At 42.8% G+C, this 17,517-nt stretch overlaps 1 protein-coding gene across 2 annotated transcripts in view; it reads right to left on the reverse strand.

Moving 5' to 3' along the window:
- C1H11orf97 (chromosome 1 C11orf97 homolog) overlaps nt 1-17,081 on the reverse strand; it is a 43,912-nt gene extending 26,831 nt beyond the window's left edge. The window contains exons 1-3 of one of the 2 annotated variants that reach the window (XM_063430682.1): nt 17,009-17,081; nt 16,193-16,359; nt 12,986-13,090 (exon numbers count right to left, since the gene is read on the reverse strand). In XM_063430682.1, the coding sequence (XP_063286752.1) occupies nt 12,986-13,090; nt 16,193-16,325 (238 nt within the window). In that variant the 5' untranslated portion in view covers nt 16,326-16,359; nt 17,009-17,081. Of the gene's footprint in view, nt 1-12,985; nt 13,091-16,192; nt 16,360-16,564; nt 16,604-17,008 lie in introns of those variants that run through there. The other variant, XM_063430675.1, reaches the window with a different exon arrangement.
- Between the last annotated feature and the right edge of the window lie 436 nt (nt 17,082-17,517).

Raw genomic sequence — 17,517 nt, forward strand, 5'->3', positions numbered from 1 at the left:
AGTTCAATATCTTAGAGGGGGATAATCAAATCAATGATTTATTTACAGGGAGGGAGGGGGAGGGGGGATTATTTATGTACAGGGAGGGAGGGGGGAGTATTTATTTACAGGGAGGGAGGGGGGAGTATTACAGGGAGGGAGGGGGGGAGTATTACAGGGAGGGAGGGAGGGGGGAGTATTACAGGGAGGGAGGGAGGGGGGAGATTATTACAGGGAGGGAGGGAGGGGGGAGAGTATTACAGGGAGGGAGGGGGATAATATTACAAGGAGGGAGGAGAATATTACAGGGAGGGAGGGAGGGAGGGGGAGAATATTACAGGGAGGGAGGGGGGAGAGTATTACAGGGAGGGAAGGAGGGGAGAATATTACAGGGAGGGGGAGGTGAGGGTCTCTGGGGGGTTACACAGCGCAGACACCGGCTGACAGACTGGCTCTAAGCCCTACCCTGAAAATAAGCCCTACCGTGAAAATAAGCCCTAGTGTGTTTTTTGTGATTACAATTAATATAAGACCCGGTCTTATTTTCGGAGAAACACGGTAGTTACTGTGTAAGAGCCTAATCTGCTACTTGCTACATTTAATATCCTTTTGTACTGCACAATTTTGGTATCTCTACCACTATCATAGTGGTGGTTGTTTTCATTATATATATATATACACCCTGTTCCAAATTATTATGCAAATTCTATTTAAGTGTCACAAAGATTAAATATTTTGTTTTTCAGTTTAACTCATGGATGGCATTGTGTCTCAGGGCTCTTTTGATCACTGAAAACAATCTCGGACACCTGTGATAATTAGATTGCCAGGTGAGCCCAATTTAAGGAAAACTACTAAAAGAGGGGGTTCCACATTATTAAGCAATGCACCATTTTCATGCAATATGGGGAAGAAAAAGGATTTCTCTGCTGCCGAAAAGAGTGAAATAGTTAAATGCCTTGGAAAACATTAGATATTTCACGTGTGGGGCCCATCGGGTGACCCACACACTTAGGGCCACCCGATGAGCCCCTTCCTTCAGGGGCCTGGTCAGCGCTGTGGCCGTTGTATAGCGCGACCGGGCCCCTTTAAAAAAAAAAAAAAAAAAAAGCAGCCGCAAGTGCTGCTGGGAGGAAGTGGTCACTTCCTCCCAGCTCACTCCGCGCGGGAGGAGCGCGCACCCAGCCGTGAAGAGGGAGAGCCAGGCAGTGAAGAGGGAGCCGCGCCGACTCCCATCATCCTCAGCCACCCTCCTGCAAAGAAAAGGTAAGAGACAGGAGGGTGGCTGGAAAATGAGCTGTGTGTGTGCATGTATGTATGTATGTATGTATGTATGTGTCTGTCTGTATGTGTGTGTCTGTATGCATGTATGTCTATGTATGTATGTATGTATGTCTGTCTGGATGCATGCATGTCTGTCTGTATGTATGTGTGTATGTCTATGTCTGTCTGTCTGTATGTATGTATGTATGTGTGTCCGTATGCATGTATGTGTATGTATGTCTGTCTGTCTGCATGTATGTCTGTCTGTCTGTATGTGTATGTCTGTATGCATGTATGTCTATGTATGTATGTCTGTCTGGATGCATGCATGTCTGTCTGTATGTCTATGTCTGTCTGTCTGTATGCGTTTATGTCTGTCTGTATGCATGTATGTCTGTGTCTGGATGCATGTATGTGTATGTATGTCTGTCTGCATGCATGTATGTCTGTCCGTATGTCTATGTATGTATGTATGTCTGTATGCATGTATGTCTGTATGCATGCATGTCTGTATGCATGCATGTCTGTGTGTATGTCTGTATGTATGTCTATCTATGTATGTATGTATGTATGTATGTATGCATGTATGTCTATGTATATATGTCTGGATGCATGTCTGTGTGTATGTCTGTATGTAAGTCTGGGTGTATGTCTATGTCTGTCTGACTGCATGCATGTATGTCTACGTATGTATGTCTGTCTATGTATGTTTGTGTATGTCTGTATGCATACATGTATGTCTGTATGCATGTATGTCTGTCTGTATGTATGTCTATGTATGTATATATGTATGTCTGTAAGTCATTATATATGTATATATGTATGTCTGTATGTCAGTATGAATGTATGTCTGCATATCATTATGAACGTAGGTCTGTGTGTATGTGTGTATGGATGTCTGTATGCATGTATGTATGTCAGTATGTCTGTATGTATGTCTGTATGCCATTATGAATGTATGTCTGAGTATGTCTGTATGCCATTATGAATGTATGTGTGTATGGATGTCAGTGTCTGTATGTATGAATGTGTGTGTGTGTGTGTGTATGTATGTATGTATGTATGTATGTATGTCGGTGTCCGTATGTATGTATGTGTCTTTATGTCCTCTTGCATGTGTGTCTGTATGTATGTTAGTATGTGTCTGTCTGTCACTATGTATGCATGTGTGTATGTCTCAGTATGTGTGTGTCAGTATGTATGCCTGTATGCGTGTATGTCTGTTTCAGTATGTGTGTCTGTTAGTATGTATCTGTGTCTTTTTGTATCAGTGTGTGCATTTGTGTCTGTGTGTGGACCCAGTGGGCAGTATTTGGAGGCGGGCCCCAGGGGGCCCAGACCCTGAGCTGAGTTAGGGGCCCCAAAATTTATGGTGGCGGCCCTGTTTGAAGCTGCTGGTGCCTCTGGAGTCCCACAGACATCAAGGTGTAGAGTCCTCCAGAATCTTGCAACTGTGCATAAACCTACTAACCAATGCTCACAAGCAGAAACGGCTGCATTGGGCAGAAAAATACATGAAGACTAATTTTCAAACAGTCCTGTTCACTGATGAGTGCCGTGCAACCCTGGATGGTCCAGATGGATGGAGTAGTGGATGGTTGGTGGACAGCCACCCTGTTCCAACAAGGCTGCGATGTCAGCAAGGCGGTGGAGGAGTCATATTTTGGGCCGGAATCATGGGAAGAGAGTTGGTCGGCCCATTTAGGGTCCCCAAAGTTGTAAAGATGACCTCTGCAAAGTATGTGGAGTTTCTGACTGACCACTTTCTTCCCTGGTACAGAAGGAAGAACTATGCTTTCTGTAATAAAATCATCTTCGTGCATGACAATGCACCATCTCATGCTGCAAAGAATACCTCGGCATCAATGGCTGCAATGGGGATAAAAGGAGAGAAAGTCATGGTGTGACCTCCATCCTCTTCTGACCTCAATCCTATTGAGAACCTTTGGATCATCCTCAAGCAAAAGATCTATGAGGGTGGGAGGCAGTTTACATCCAAACAGCAGCTCTGCGAGGCTATTCTGACATCTTGCAAACAAATTAAAAAACTCACAAGTTCAATGGATGCAAGATTTGTGAAGCTGCTATCAAATAAGGGGTCCTATGTTAAAATGTAATGTGACCTGTTAAAATGTTTAAAAAGTTAAAATGTTGTTATACGTTTGATTGAAATAGCTTTTGATTTCAGTAAATTTGCTGCAAACACAACAAATGACAAGTTTCAGTTCTTTACAACCTATAAAGTGTTTTTAAACTTACTGTGCGTAATAATTTGGAACAGTGCATTGTACGTTTTTTATGTTTTAAAGGAATACTATTATCATTAGGTGGTTTGTTCAATAAAATTTGAATTGTACTCTTAATAGTTGATGTAACGAATCACCTGGCACCCCGACTGGGTACCTCCGTTGAAAGATGCTCCTAGCGCTTCCTGAGGGCTCCAAGCACTCCAGCCGACACCATAACCACCGTAGACTCCTTCAGAGAGCAAGACAGGAACAAGCTCTTACAAGAGCTTAGTAGTGATATAGCAAGAGAGTGACTAGCATAGCAATCCCTTGTAGCAGATTCCCCCAATAAGAGACGGCACTCCAAATTGAGGGTGAAGTAGAACTGAAGCTTTAATCCAACACTCTGCTTTTATGCACATTTTACACACATAGTACTGCACACAGGGTTTTGCAGAAAAAACAATTAATATGTACAATACACTCAGGCACTCCAAGCAATTACACACAAAATCCTCCCCTCTGCCTGTGATATAATTACTGAACACAATGGGCTAACATAATTATCACAGGTAGGAAAATACACAATTTTACACAATATTCATAACTTTAAAAGTATACATCACATTCACATAAAATCATACAAATTGGTCCAGTGGTTCAAACGTTAGTTGGAAATCCATTTTTGACCAACTGCAAGCATGGCTTGGGTGTGGTAAGCCAATTATCTCCAGCATACAGAAAATATCTCCATTTACAACAACAGTAAAAACACATAAAAAATACATAATTCCTATCATACTGAACAGAACCCTCACATTCAACCTATCCCCAGATAGCTCGATCTGAGCGCTCAATATATCTGAACAGCACTCAGATCCCACAAACAGAATAAAATAGCCATGGGGTTTAAGTTTAACAAGGGCCATACACAGTCCAATAGAAGTCCATAAGCACCAAATGCTGTTTTTAAAGTGCCCAATCTACCAGGGGCCATAGTCATGAGGCAGGAGGCTGGCAATCAGGCTCCTCCAACAGTCAGGGGAAAAAGGCAGTTTGGCACATAAAAATCCAGTGACAAAAGGCAGTTTGTCACAGTTGATAACATGAGAATTATGTTGACTGTTATTTACATCAATTATTTAGGTAAATGAGAAAAATATAATTTGCATTATAATTTGGAACAAGGTGTATATATAAATATCGTGATTACTCAAATCAAATGCAGAACGTTATTGGCAAAATAAAGTCTCCAAAATTTGAATGCACATTAGATTCGATGGTGCATTAGATTGGAGTACGAACGGAGCATTAGATTCGAATACGATATCAGTACTAACAAAACGAATAGCACAGTCCAATAATGAAAAAACATGCATGCATACTATTCTCTCTTACTTACCCAGTTGCTCCTCACTTTACAACCTACTCGGACAATGACTGCTCGCAGATACGACAGACATACAATGCAAATTCACTGGGGCGAAAATCGCATTTGCATTGCTGCAACAGGGATGTGAGACTTGGTTTCTCTGTACAGTAAAGCTGTACCTCACATCTTTGTTGCACAATGTTGTATAGTAGCATCTTCTTGTACAAATTTGCATTACATTTGCTAGCAAAAAACTTTTTTGGCTTCCAAGTTTAAAAAATTTAAGTGCGCATTAGATCCGATGGCGCGTTATATTCATGTAAATATGGTGGGTGTGGGTGTGTGTGTGTGTATGTGTATATATATATATATATATATATATATATATAATTATTATTTTTTTCTGGGTATGTGGGTTTTAGTTTTGCGTTGGTACTTTTTTGTGTATAGTATTGAAATTTTACAAATGTTGTTGATTATCTTTATAATTTGATTATCTTTATATTTTGATTATCTTTATATGTTATCTTTATATTTGGGCTATGCCCATTGGACCTCTCCGAAAACCATTTAGCTAGCGGTGTTCTAGAATTAGAATTTCTCCTTATTGTTACTGAGCTTCTTCCTCTACAATCACAACTGATACAAAACCATGACAGCCCATGACATGAATCAACAGGTAAATCATTGTTTTCCACTCGAGAGACCTGTTCTCCTCTTCATTGTAAATCATTGCTCTGGAGCCCCGTCTGCTTCGGCAGGGGTGAGTTTAAGATGGCTTTTTGATTTAATAATAGAAGGCAATGTCGAGGCCATATCATTAATGATGCCATATAAATTGATATTTATGACATAGCAGTCAGTGATTATACTATAGCTGCACGTCTGCCTCTTCAGATGGACTATTTTGCTACAATATTGCTACATTGCTTGAAGTCTTCACTCTGATCACGTACGTGGTTTGTGCTTTGTGCATTTTATGCGTGGAGAAAACTGTTGCTAGCAATGAATAAATTAAACAAAGTATCGTACACAGGGGAGTTTTTAATGAACTCTTCCGACTGCAAAACTGTTGGTTGTAGGATTTATTGCTAAGTCTATCGAACGTTTCCAACCCGGCGTGGGTATTGACAAATCTATACAGCAGCCAATGAGGCACGTGTTACAGATACTGAAACTTCAAGTTATTGAACAAACGCTCTCGGCTTTTCTATTTTATGTCTTCACAGTATTACTATGCAAGCAAGGAATTTGTTAAAGGGACTACAGAACAACTGCAGCGAAATGTAATTGTTTTGGTGTTTATAGCCTGACCTTGCAGGCTTTTTAATTAGTGCCTAGTAACACCTCTAGTGGCAGTCACTCAGTCAGCCACTAGAAATGCTTCCTGCGTCAGTCCTTCACAGTGTGCAGCACTGGCGTTCAGCGTCTCCATGGTCTGCATGAAGGCGCTGAATGCTCCCAATTGAGATGCATTGATTCAATGCATCTCTATAAGGAGATGCTGATGGGCAAAGTGTGATGTTTTGCCGTGCATGCTCAATAGCCTTCCAATGTCTTGTTATGGGAAAGCATTTGAATACCTGATATAATCAAGTCTGATGATCTGAGCAACATAGATGGAGCAGGGCCAGCCACGGCATCACCAGTGCGTCGTGGGAGAAGACAAGTAAAATCACTTTTTCAAAGGGAGGCAAGGGTGGAAAAGGACCTAAACCGTTATTTTACCACTATAGTGTTAGGAATACATGTTTGCGTTCCTGATATCACAGTGTTCCTTTAACTGTGTTTGCTCTTGTTCCCAACCTTGTGGTGACTGAGTCGTCAGTTTTAGCGCACCTTATTTACTATTGTTATTTATTTTGAAATGATCTGAAAAGCCAGCATTGAAGTGAGTCTGCCATGTAATAGTGAGACTGGCGTCACAGGAAGACAGGTTTCAATCAAAAATGATGCTAGCCAAATGTTTAAAAGAGTAACTGACACTACAGATGTTCAAGCTAAATAAAAGAAAGCCATATGATTATTTCTTTTTTTTAATTGAATTTTCATTGGTACAGCCTGGAATCCCAAGTAAATTTGAAATGGTCCATGATCTTTTGCACACAAATGATCATTAGTGCCCACGGAGCAATTGAAAATTAATCCCTTAACCCCTTAAGGACATGTGTGACATGTCATGATTCCCTTTTATTCCAGAAGTTTGGTCCTTAAGGGGTTAAGGACATACGACGGACATTTTCCGTCATACTTGTCTTTTACTTCTGAAGCTGTATCCTTAAGCGGTAAACTTTAATATGTACAGCCATACTAAAAAGTGACATACAGTGGCACCTCGGTTTACAAACGCCTCGGTTAACAGAATTTTCGGTTTACAAATGAAAATCCATTGAAAATAATGCCTCGGTTTACAAATTTATTTCGCAATACAAAGCAAGTTTCCCCAGGATGCATTGTGCCTGGGAGGTTTATAGCACCGCCCCCTGAATGCTGGAGCCTGTGGTTAGCACGTGGTGTCGAGTGTGGAGGTGTTGGAGCGGCTTTTGCATCGCGTTTTGGAGCCATTCTGGAAATTGTTTGCAGTTGTTTTGGGACTTTTTGGTGCATTTCTCAAGCTGTGGAAAGGTAGGGAGCTGAGCTTCGTCATTTGCATGCCTTTTACTGTGTGTTCTGCATTGTGGGTTGGTTTCCATGCCAGCTCATTTTGACTTTTTTCTGACCTCCAGAACGGATTAATTGTTTTTCAATGCATTCCTATGGGAAACCGCGTTTCGGAGAACGCATTAAAGTCGTAAGCCAAGGTCCCACAGTATTTCAGTTACTTGTTATTGGTACAGCCAAGACGTAATTGATCTTGAACACTTACAACTAGCGTATTGTGATCTAATTAACATTAATTATTAATAATAATAAAAATAAATATAATATTAATTATACTCATATCATATGTTGTCTCTTGCACTTTGTTTCCATATACAAACTGGCAGACTGACTATGCTGGATTTATGCAACTTAAACTAACACTATTGTCACCAAAACAACTACAGCTTAATGTAGGTGTTCTGGTGAGTATAGTCAGTCCCTGCTGTAAACACTGGGTTTTTTTTTCCAGAGAAAAGGCAGTGTTTACATTAAAGCTTAGGGACACCTCCAGTGGCCACTTCTCAGATGGCCACTGAAGGTGCTTCCTGGATCAGTGCTGCACACTGACATTCAGTGTCTCCACCCTATGCATGGAAACACTGCAAGATTCAATGCATCTCTATGAGGAAATTATGAATGACAAGGGCGTTGTTTGGCTCCGTCCCCAGCCCTCCTCTTTGCTAAGACCGTCCGAATTGACAATCTAAGCCAATCAATGCTTTCCTATTGAAAAGCATTGTCATTGCTTGAGATTATCACTACTGATGTCAGCCAAGGAAGCAGATCAGGGGCAGAGCCAGCACCAGCAGCAGTGGCGTCACTAGGGGGGGGGCAGAGGGGGCCATAGCCCCCCCTACATTATGCAGTGCCCCCCCTTGTGCTCCCCCAATTCAAATTAAAGTCAGGAGCTCTGCGTCTCCCTTCTCACGCTGCAGCAGCACTGTAACTGGTGGGCTTTTCCCACAAGGGGCCAGAGGGGGTGCTGTGTGCTGGGAGGACTTCCTCCAGGATCACAGAGAGCAGCGCAGGGGAGAGACAGGGAGAGGAAGATCAGCTCTGCACAGAGGCATCCAGGTAGCTGCTGGTAAGTGTTATTCAGACTGTGTGTATGGATCAGTCTGTGTGTGTATGGATCAGTCTGTGTGTGTATGGATCAGTCTGTGTGTAGGGGGGGGAGGGGTCAGTCTGTGTGTGTATGGATCAGTCTGTGTGTGTATGGATCAGTCTGTGTGTAGGGGGGGATCAGTCTGTATGTATGGATCAGTCTGTGTGTGTATGGATCAGTCTGTGTGTGTATGGATGATCAGTCTGTGTGTGTATGGATGATCAGTCTGTGTGTGTATGGATGATCAGTCTGTGTGTGTATGGATGATCAGTCTGTGTGTGTATGGATGATCAGTCTGTGTGTGTATGGATCAGTCTGTGTGTGTATGGATCAGTCTGTGTGTGTATGGATCAGTCTGTGTGTGTATGGATCAGTCTGTGTGTGTATGGATCAGTCTGTGTGTGTGTGGGGGGGTCAGTCTCTGTGTGTATGGATCAGTCTGTGTATGTATGGATCAGTCTGTGTATGTATGGGTCAGTCTGTGTGTGTATGGATCAGTCTGTGTTAGGGATCGACCGATTATCGGTTTTACCGATATAATCGGCCGATATTCGGTATTTTCGGCAATATCGGTATCGGCCAATAGGGATACCGATATTGCCGATTATACTTCCCAGTAACGCCGGGCTCATTACAAGCCCGGCGGTCCTGGGGGGGCGGGCAGCAAGCGTTTACTCACCTCCCAGCAGCTCCTCCAGCTCCCCAGTGTAAATCTCGCGAGACCCGCGGCCAGCTCTGACGGCCGCGGGTCTCGCGAGATTTACAACTTAAACGTAAACGCTTGCTGCCCACCCCACACCCCCTCCCCTCGCTAAGCTAATGCCACTGGACCACCAGGGATTAACATATCCCCCCTCCCTGGCAAGGCAACAGGGAGGGGGGACAACAAAAAAGAAATAATAATTAAATATATTTAAAAAAAATTAATATAAAAATTAAAAAAAATGTTTTTTTAAAAAAATGCCCCCTCACACATACACTATTATTATACACATACACTACACAAACACACTGTGTGTATAAAGCAGTGTGTTTGTATAGTGTGTGTATATATATAATGCAGTGTGTTTGTATAGTGTGTGTATATAATGCACACTACACAAACACACTGTATTATATACACACACACTATACAAACACACACTACATAAACACACACACTATACAAACACACTGCATTATATACACACACACACACTATACAAACACACTGCATTATATAAACATTACACAAACACACTGCATTATATACACAGTGTGTTTGTGTAGTGTGTTTATATAATGCAGTGTGTTTGTGTAGTGTGTTTATATAATGCACACTACACACACACACTCTGCATTTTATACACACACTATACAAACACACACTCTGCATTATATAAACACACTACATTCACTATACACACAACACAAATACACACACTCTGCATTATATAAACACACTACATTCACTATACACACAACACAAATACACACACTCTGCATTCCTTATATGCACACACTACACAAACACACACACTTTGCATTTAGTATATACAGCATTCACTTTACACACACTGCATTCACTTTACGCACACTACCCACACACTACACAGACACGCTGCTTTCATTATATACACACTAGACAAATACACACTGCATCCACTACACAAACACACACTGCATCCACACCACTCACACTACACAAACACACACTGCATCCGCTACACACACACTGCATCCGCTACACACACATACACAGCTCCCCTGTCTAAACACACTGCATCCACTACACGTGGCATGTATATTTTGTGCATTTACTTTTAGAAATAGTTTTTTATTTTCCAATGGTAAATGTACAGAATATCGGCAAATTATATCGGCTATCGGCCTGAAAGTTCACAGAATATCGGTATCGGTATCGGCTCTAAAAAATCAATATCGGTCGATCCCTAGTCTGTGTGTGTATGGATCAGTCTGTGTGTGTATGGATCAGTCTGTGTATGTATGCATCAGTCTGTGTGTGTATGGATCAGTCTGTGTGTGTGTGGGTCAGTCTGTGTGTGTGTGGATCAGTCTGTGTATGTATGGGTCAGTCTGTGTATGTATGGGTCAGTCTGTGTGTATGGGTCAGTCTGTGTGTAGGGGGGGGTCAGTCTGTATATGTATGGATCAGTCTGTGTATGTATGGATCAGTCTGTGTATGTATGGATCAGTCTGTGTGTAGGGGGGGCAGTCTGTGTATGTATGGGTCAGTCTGTGTGTGGGGGGTGGGGGGGGGCAGTCTGTGAGTGTATGGGTCAGCCAGTGAGTGTATGGGTGTGGGGGGGGGGGGGGTCAGTCTGTGTATGTATGGGTCAGTCTGTGAGTGTATGGGTAAGTCTGTGTATGGGTGTGGGGCGTCAGTCTGTGTATGTATGGGTTAGTCTGTGTAAGGGAGCAGTCTGTGTGTGGGGGCAGAGTGTGTGTGTATGGGTCTATCTGTGTATGGGTCTATCTGTGTATGGGTATGTCTGTGTATGGGCCAGTCTGTGTATGTATGGGTTAGTCTGTGTAAGGGAGCAGTCTGTGTGTGGGGGGCAGAGTGTGTGTGTATGGGTATGTCTGTGTATGTGTATGAGTCTGCCTGTGTATGTGTATGGGTCAGTCTGGGGGTTTGTATGGGTCAGTCACTGTAAGTGCTTGAGCTCTAAGAGACAGAACTCTCATCTCGTGACCCCCCCTGTACCCGATGGATAGGCAGCCTTCTCAACCACCATCAATCTGATTGTGACACCCCCTCCCTGCAAGGTAAGATGAGGGAAAGGGGAATACAGTATTCTTTTTTTTTTTTTTGTAAAAAATTATTAAAGTAAAAATTGTAAAGCTGTTCACTGTCCCACTCTCTACACCCCTTGAACACAGTACACCCTCACAGACAGTGAAACCCCCCACATACAGTACACTCCCACCAACACAGAGTACACCTTTGCATAAACACACAGTGCACACCTCACACATCATCTCTTCACCCACATACCTTTATCCCCAGAAACACATGCATACATACATACATACATGCTTTACCCCATTACACACCATATCTCATATATATATATATTAATTATAGGCACCCAGACAACTTCACCACTTCATCTCAATGAAGTGGTCTGGGTGCCAGGTCACTCTAGTGTTAACCCTGCAGCTGTAAACATAGCAGTTTCAGAGAAACTGCTATGTTTACACCAGGGTTAATCCAGCCTCTAGTGGCTGTCTTACAGGCAGTCGCTAGAGGCGCTTCCGTGCTTCTCACTGTGAAAATCACAGTGAGAAGACGCTGACGTCCATAGGAAAGCATTGAGAAATGCTTTCCTATGGGCGGTTTGAATGTGCGCGCGGGTCTTGCCCCGCATGCGCATTTGAGGCTGACATGGGCAGAAGGAGGAGAGTTCCCAGCGCCGAGGGAGCCCGGCGCTGGAGAAAGGTAAGTGTGTCGAGTTTGTTTTCCTGGCACCATAGTGGTCCTTTAAATATATATATATATATATATATATATATATATATATATATATATAAATCTACAACTGTTTAATAAGCACACAGTGCAACCCCAATACACATATACTCACAATGCAGCCCCTAAATGCACATGCACACACTTTACAGGCCCTTCCAGCACACACACACACATATTTTCTCACACAATCACAATTTAATATTTTTGTTTCAATTTAAATCCACCCAGCCTTTGGGAGAGCTGAGTGGATCTTTCCCTGGCGCCCAGTGTGTCTACTCCCAGTCTTCCTGCAGTTTCTCTCTGCTCCTCTGTGCGCTCTCTGAAGTGATGCTGGGGGCGGAGTGACGTCATGTTACTAAACAGCGCACAAGGGAGCAGAGAGGAACTTCAGGAAGGTTACTGCTCCCTCATGCACCATCTCCATGCTCCCTGCGGCGGCCGGCTCTAATGTTTCCTGCGCGGCTTAGCAAAGGGCTGACAAATGCCAGGTGCCAGGGTGAAATGTCTAGTCGTCATGGCGACCTGGCGCCTGGAATTTGTCGAGCCCTCTGTGTGTGTATGTATGTGCCCCCCTTATTTTGTCCCTGGCCCCTTATGTGCCCCCCCTAAGTTTGAATCCTGGAGACGCCACTGACCAGCAGACTGGAACAAAGGTAAGATTTTACTATATTTAGGTGGCAAGAGGGGTATTGTGTGCAGGTCAGTCCAGCCTAGCATATAAGAGGTCCAACAGAAACATGCTAATGTATATCACCTTTTCCTGAGTGATGGAGTTGGGTATTGAATAATAACACCTACTTTAGTGATTTAGCCCCATCCAACAGTTCAGGGGACGTGGACGGACGGATGAAAGCATTATACATTTCTTACTCACCTATGTGGCACACCAAGATTTATAGAATGCAAATATTTTTTCTTACCTTGTAACTTGCTTGTAACCTGAATTTCATCTTTCTGTAGGAAGCGTTCTTCCTCTGTAATCTGCTGGATTCTTTTGGGAGTTCCAACATAGAAAAAGTGCTTTCCTGTAAAGTACAAAAAAAAAACCTGACAATCTGAGACTGAAAGCCCGGCTATTGAAAGAATGTGGCACCATTCTTCCATAAAATCAAGTTAAAAGCAGCAAGAAACGCAAAGGAGAGGCTGTAACAGATTGTGTTCAATTCCTATTATCCGTAGCCACGTACAATTCTGATTGGGGGATTCGCACCTTGAGATGAATTACACCACAATAAATACCTTGTAGATTAAAGGGGAAAAAAATGACTCATAACTTTTATATAATTGCAAATAATTACCTTAAGCCATCTGTGAAGTCAGTGAGATATAAAAAAAAATAAAAAAAATGACCTTGAATTTCAATTCAGTGAATGTATTATTTTTCGCCCATTTCGTTTAGTCATCCTTCTTCTTTTATTTATTGTGTGACCCATCTCCGGACCCCTGCCACTTTCAGAGAGGTTCTTTTGATTTACTATTGAATTTGCTATTGAATTATCGACTGTAATGACCCAAGTTGCGCATTATTAAAGCACAATTGTAATGGTGACTTTCAAATGGCTTTGCATTCATTAGAGAACAGCTACTTTTTAACACCATCTTAGCACCGGTCACACTGATAAAGAGTGGGGGGCACAGTCATATACACCCTAATCCCCGTGAATTCTGAATGATGATAACTCCTATACATTCTAATCGTGACTGAGTGAAAATATGGTCCACGATATCTTGAATGTCAAAACGTAATTGCAAACCTCTGTGAATAAACTTCAAACCTTAATTCTAACCCCTAAAACTCTAATAAAAGATACTGTAATGGGGGCGGAGCCTGGCTAGCGAGCGAGCAAGACGTGCTCAGCTCGAGCTCCCGCTGAACGGGACATTAAACGCTGCAAATCAGGGCGCACATACCGGGAAAATCCACCAACGGGGGCTCAACAGATGGAGGAACCCAGTAGGCGCCCGGAGATACCGGTCTCATTTCCCGGAGTGCCCGGGACCCGAAACGGCGGAACGAGGCAAGTGAGAGAAGGGGAGTTGGGAAGGCGGCCGCTTCCCGCTCAACACTCCACAAGCACGCACAGAACACCCCACCCCCCCTTTGGACCAGTGGGGGACATCCTGGTCCCCGCCAAACAGACCCAACCCGGTCACTGGCCTACTATGGCAAACGAAGGCTCAAGTGGACAGACCAGAGGGGAAGGCCTTGAAAATGGCGGTCAAAAGCGAGGACTGCACACGTGACATGCAGCAGCAGCATGCATCACATTACCCAACTTCTAAAGTGAGAGACTCTTTGGACATCATTTTTGAGAAGTTTTGGGCCCAGCTAATGGCCTATATACGACCAGCTACAGTTATACCACTCCCTGACCCAACTAAAAGGCAAACCAACAGCCCTGGGAGGACTGGGAAACCTCTGAGGGGCGCAAACAAACGCCAACCCACAGAAACCCGAGTGAAGCGCCTGCCTGGACAGAGGGCAACGAGGGGACCAACCCGCAGGTACCGGCCACACAAACGGAGGGCTACTGAACCCACACGACGGCCCGTGCCAGATACACGAGAGGCCCGCCGCACCCGATCGTTGGGAAAGACCCTGGACCCAAGTGGACCCCAGGCTCGTGGCCTGAAGGTACCAGCCCTCACACTGATCCAGGGCCGAGGAAGTGCCAGGCCTACGAAGGGCTGCATGGCTGAACAGCTAAGCCTCTTAAACTGCTCCTACACCCAGCTGCACATAGGGATCGGATGATCGACTTGCAGGAGAGACGCAGCTGACTTGGCCTTACACACAGTGGGGCTGTAATGCTCAAACCATACCTGGACTCTCCTAAACACTCTTTCTCTATACGTAACGTTTACCTTTTTGTTTACTACTGTCGCCAGGGTTTTTTAAAATTTGCCGTATTATGCATTATTTTACAGTAATATGCAGCTGACAACACTGTTAAGCATCAGATATTTCTCATCATTTCTTTTACTGATGATATAGACAAATGATATAAGCGACTGATATATACCTCGTTATAAGGATAGGCTTACTGAGTACACATATTACAGCTATTAAAGCGACTACAGCAACGAGCCAGCTGGAATGTACCTACATATTGAGAATTAACTACTTTTCATAACTAGTCTAGCAACGACAAGCGCAGATGGTTTTTCATTTGTTTAATTCATTTAACTCTTGGTGATACAATCGTTTAGTTAAAACTACCTTTACAACTGTTCTTTTATGCGTGCTATTAACCTATTGAAAAGCTTGCTTAATATAAAATATAAAATGAGGCTGTCATTCGAAGGAGATGTACTACTGTGTTAAAGCGACCCCACTCTGTACAAATACTGTGCATCCCCTCTTCTCTATTCTGTACCCCATTTAACTCCTGCCTCAATAAAAGAAAGATTGACAAAAAAAAAAAAAAAAAGATACTGTAATGAAAAAAAAAAAGGATTTAAATCATGATTCCCAGGTTTATCCACTAAAGTGTGAATTAAATTGGGATTTTAATGTTTGAAAATTGAAAAGTTAGCTGACTTTAGTTTGAATTCTAAGTATTTCTCACTAAAAGGAACACTATACCCCCGGCAATGACCCCACAATAAGAACAAAAAAAAACCAAATGGCCACATTTCCACCCGATTAAATTGTAGGGTTGTACCAAGACAGCCCTACACCCCCAGGTTCGGAGCCACCGACGAGCTCGAACCTACAAACAAAGTGTAACACTGCCTAATCCACACTAAACCTCAGGATGCCCACTTCCTCCTCCATCTACCCCCCGATTAAACCTGGCCATTCCCTGCCGGAAAAACACCCAACTATCAACAAATGGGAGGGTGGGAGGGACAACTAAACAGGTAAGTTTAGATTTAGTTAAAATGGCCACTTCACAAAATGGCCGCTATTTATAATACTGATAAAACCCCGCCCCCACTCAACAACTGTCACTTAATTTAAACTGGTTGCTATGCCAACCTCCTGGCTCTGTCAAGGCCCACTCCCTTAGCTGTCCCATTGGGACACAGGGTAGTTGGTAACACAGTATATTAGTTAATATATGTTTTAATCTATAGATAAAAGGTTTGCATTGTCTCATCATCTCCCATTATCGCTGACTTACTGTCTGACATGTTCCCTGGAGGAGAGCCAGTCCCACCATCTTCCCAGCTTTGTTCGTTGTTCTCTTCCTCTAACGCAAATCCCCACAGTGCCACATTGCACCCACGCCCATCAATACGAGGCTGCCTCTTCATCCAGGTTTCAATCCAATCTGTCACTAATCAATTTCTAAAATACATAGAAGGAGAGACAAAAATATCTGTGTTTGTAACATGCAAGACCACCCTAAAAGTATCATTCAACATGCAACCATGCAATGAGGACACTATGCATTAAATACAATATACAAAGAATATATATATATATATATAATTTTGTTTTTTGATGGGAGTCTTATGTAAAGATTTAAATTATAAAATTGGTCTCATCCTACCTGCCAGAATACTCTACAGTAGATGTTGCTCTTTGTTTGTGTGAGCGGAATTGTTGATCACTGTTACCTTAGAGACCAATCACAAAACAGTTCTGAGGCAGCCATTTTGAGGTTAGGCTAAACACATTCCCCCTAAGGAATATTTATTATTATTATATATTTTTTTTACTTCTCATTAGGAGTTGACAGCCTATAGGGAATGACCTTGCTGTTATCGTTACAGGCAGGCAAAACAGATCACCAGACAGAACTGAAAATAACAGCTTTATCGTAGTTAATTAATTTTATGCATTTTTAAAAATTAACTACCGTGTTTCCCCGAAAATACACCCTACCCCGAAAATAAGCCCTAGCTGGATTATCGGGGTGGGCTGCAATATAAGCCCTACCCCGAAAATAAGACCTAGGCAATCTACCGGTACGTGAAAACTTGTTTGCACCCACCGCTGCCCCGCCGGAGGTCCTCTTCTCTCCTCCCGGCTGATGTCTGCTGCTGCTGCTTCCTCCTGTGCGCGCGTCAGCCAGGGATCTTGGCTCTTCTTTTTCCTCCTCTCATCCCGCGGACATCTGCGCCCCCCTCTCTCTTTAGTGCACGAAGCGGGCTGACGTCATCACAGCCGAACTTCTTCTTCTACCAGTACGGTAATCATCAAAAAAGAATGAAGCTGTTTGTTTTTTGTTTTATGCAGTCTTAGTGTTGTCTTCCAATTTCCTAATTCATTTCTTTATTTCTTTCTCTCTTCTTCTTTATTTATTTCATCTTCCAAGTTATCTCTACTCTCTTGATTTGTATCTATATTCTTTTATCTATTTATTTTTACTTATCTACCATATTATTATCATTCCCTTTTTTTTTCATTCATCTTTCCTATTGCACTTAAAGGTGTATTACGTAATATTAGCACTTAAAGGTACAAGACACCTTATATACGGTACCAACCTGTCTCCATCTG

Source organism: Pelobates fuscus, chromosome 1 (assembly GCF_036172605.1).
Source record: "Pelobates fuscus isolate aPelFus1 chromosome 1, aPelFus1.pri, whole genome shotgun sequence".
NCBI lineage: Eukaryota > Metazoa > Chordata > Amphibia > Anura > Pelobatidae > Pelobates > Pelobates fuscus.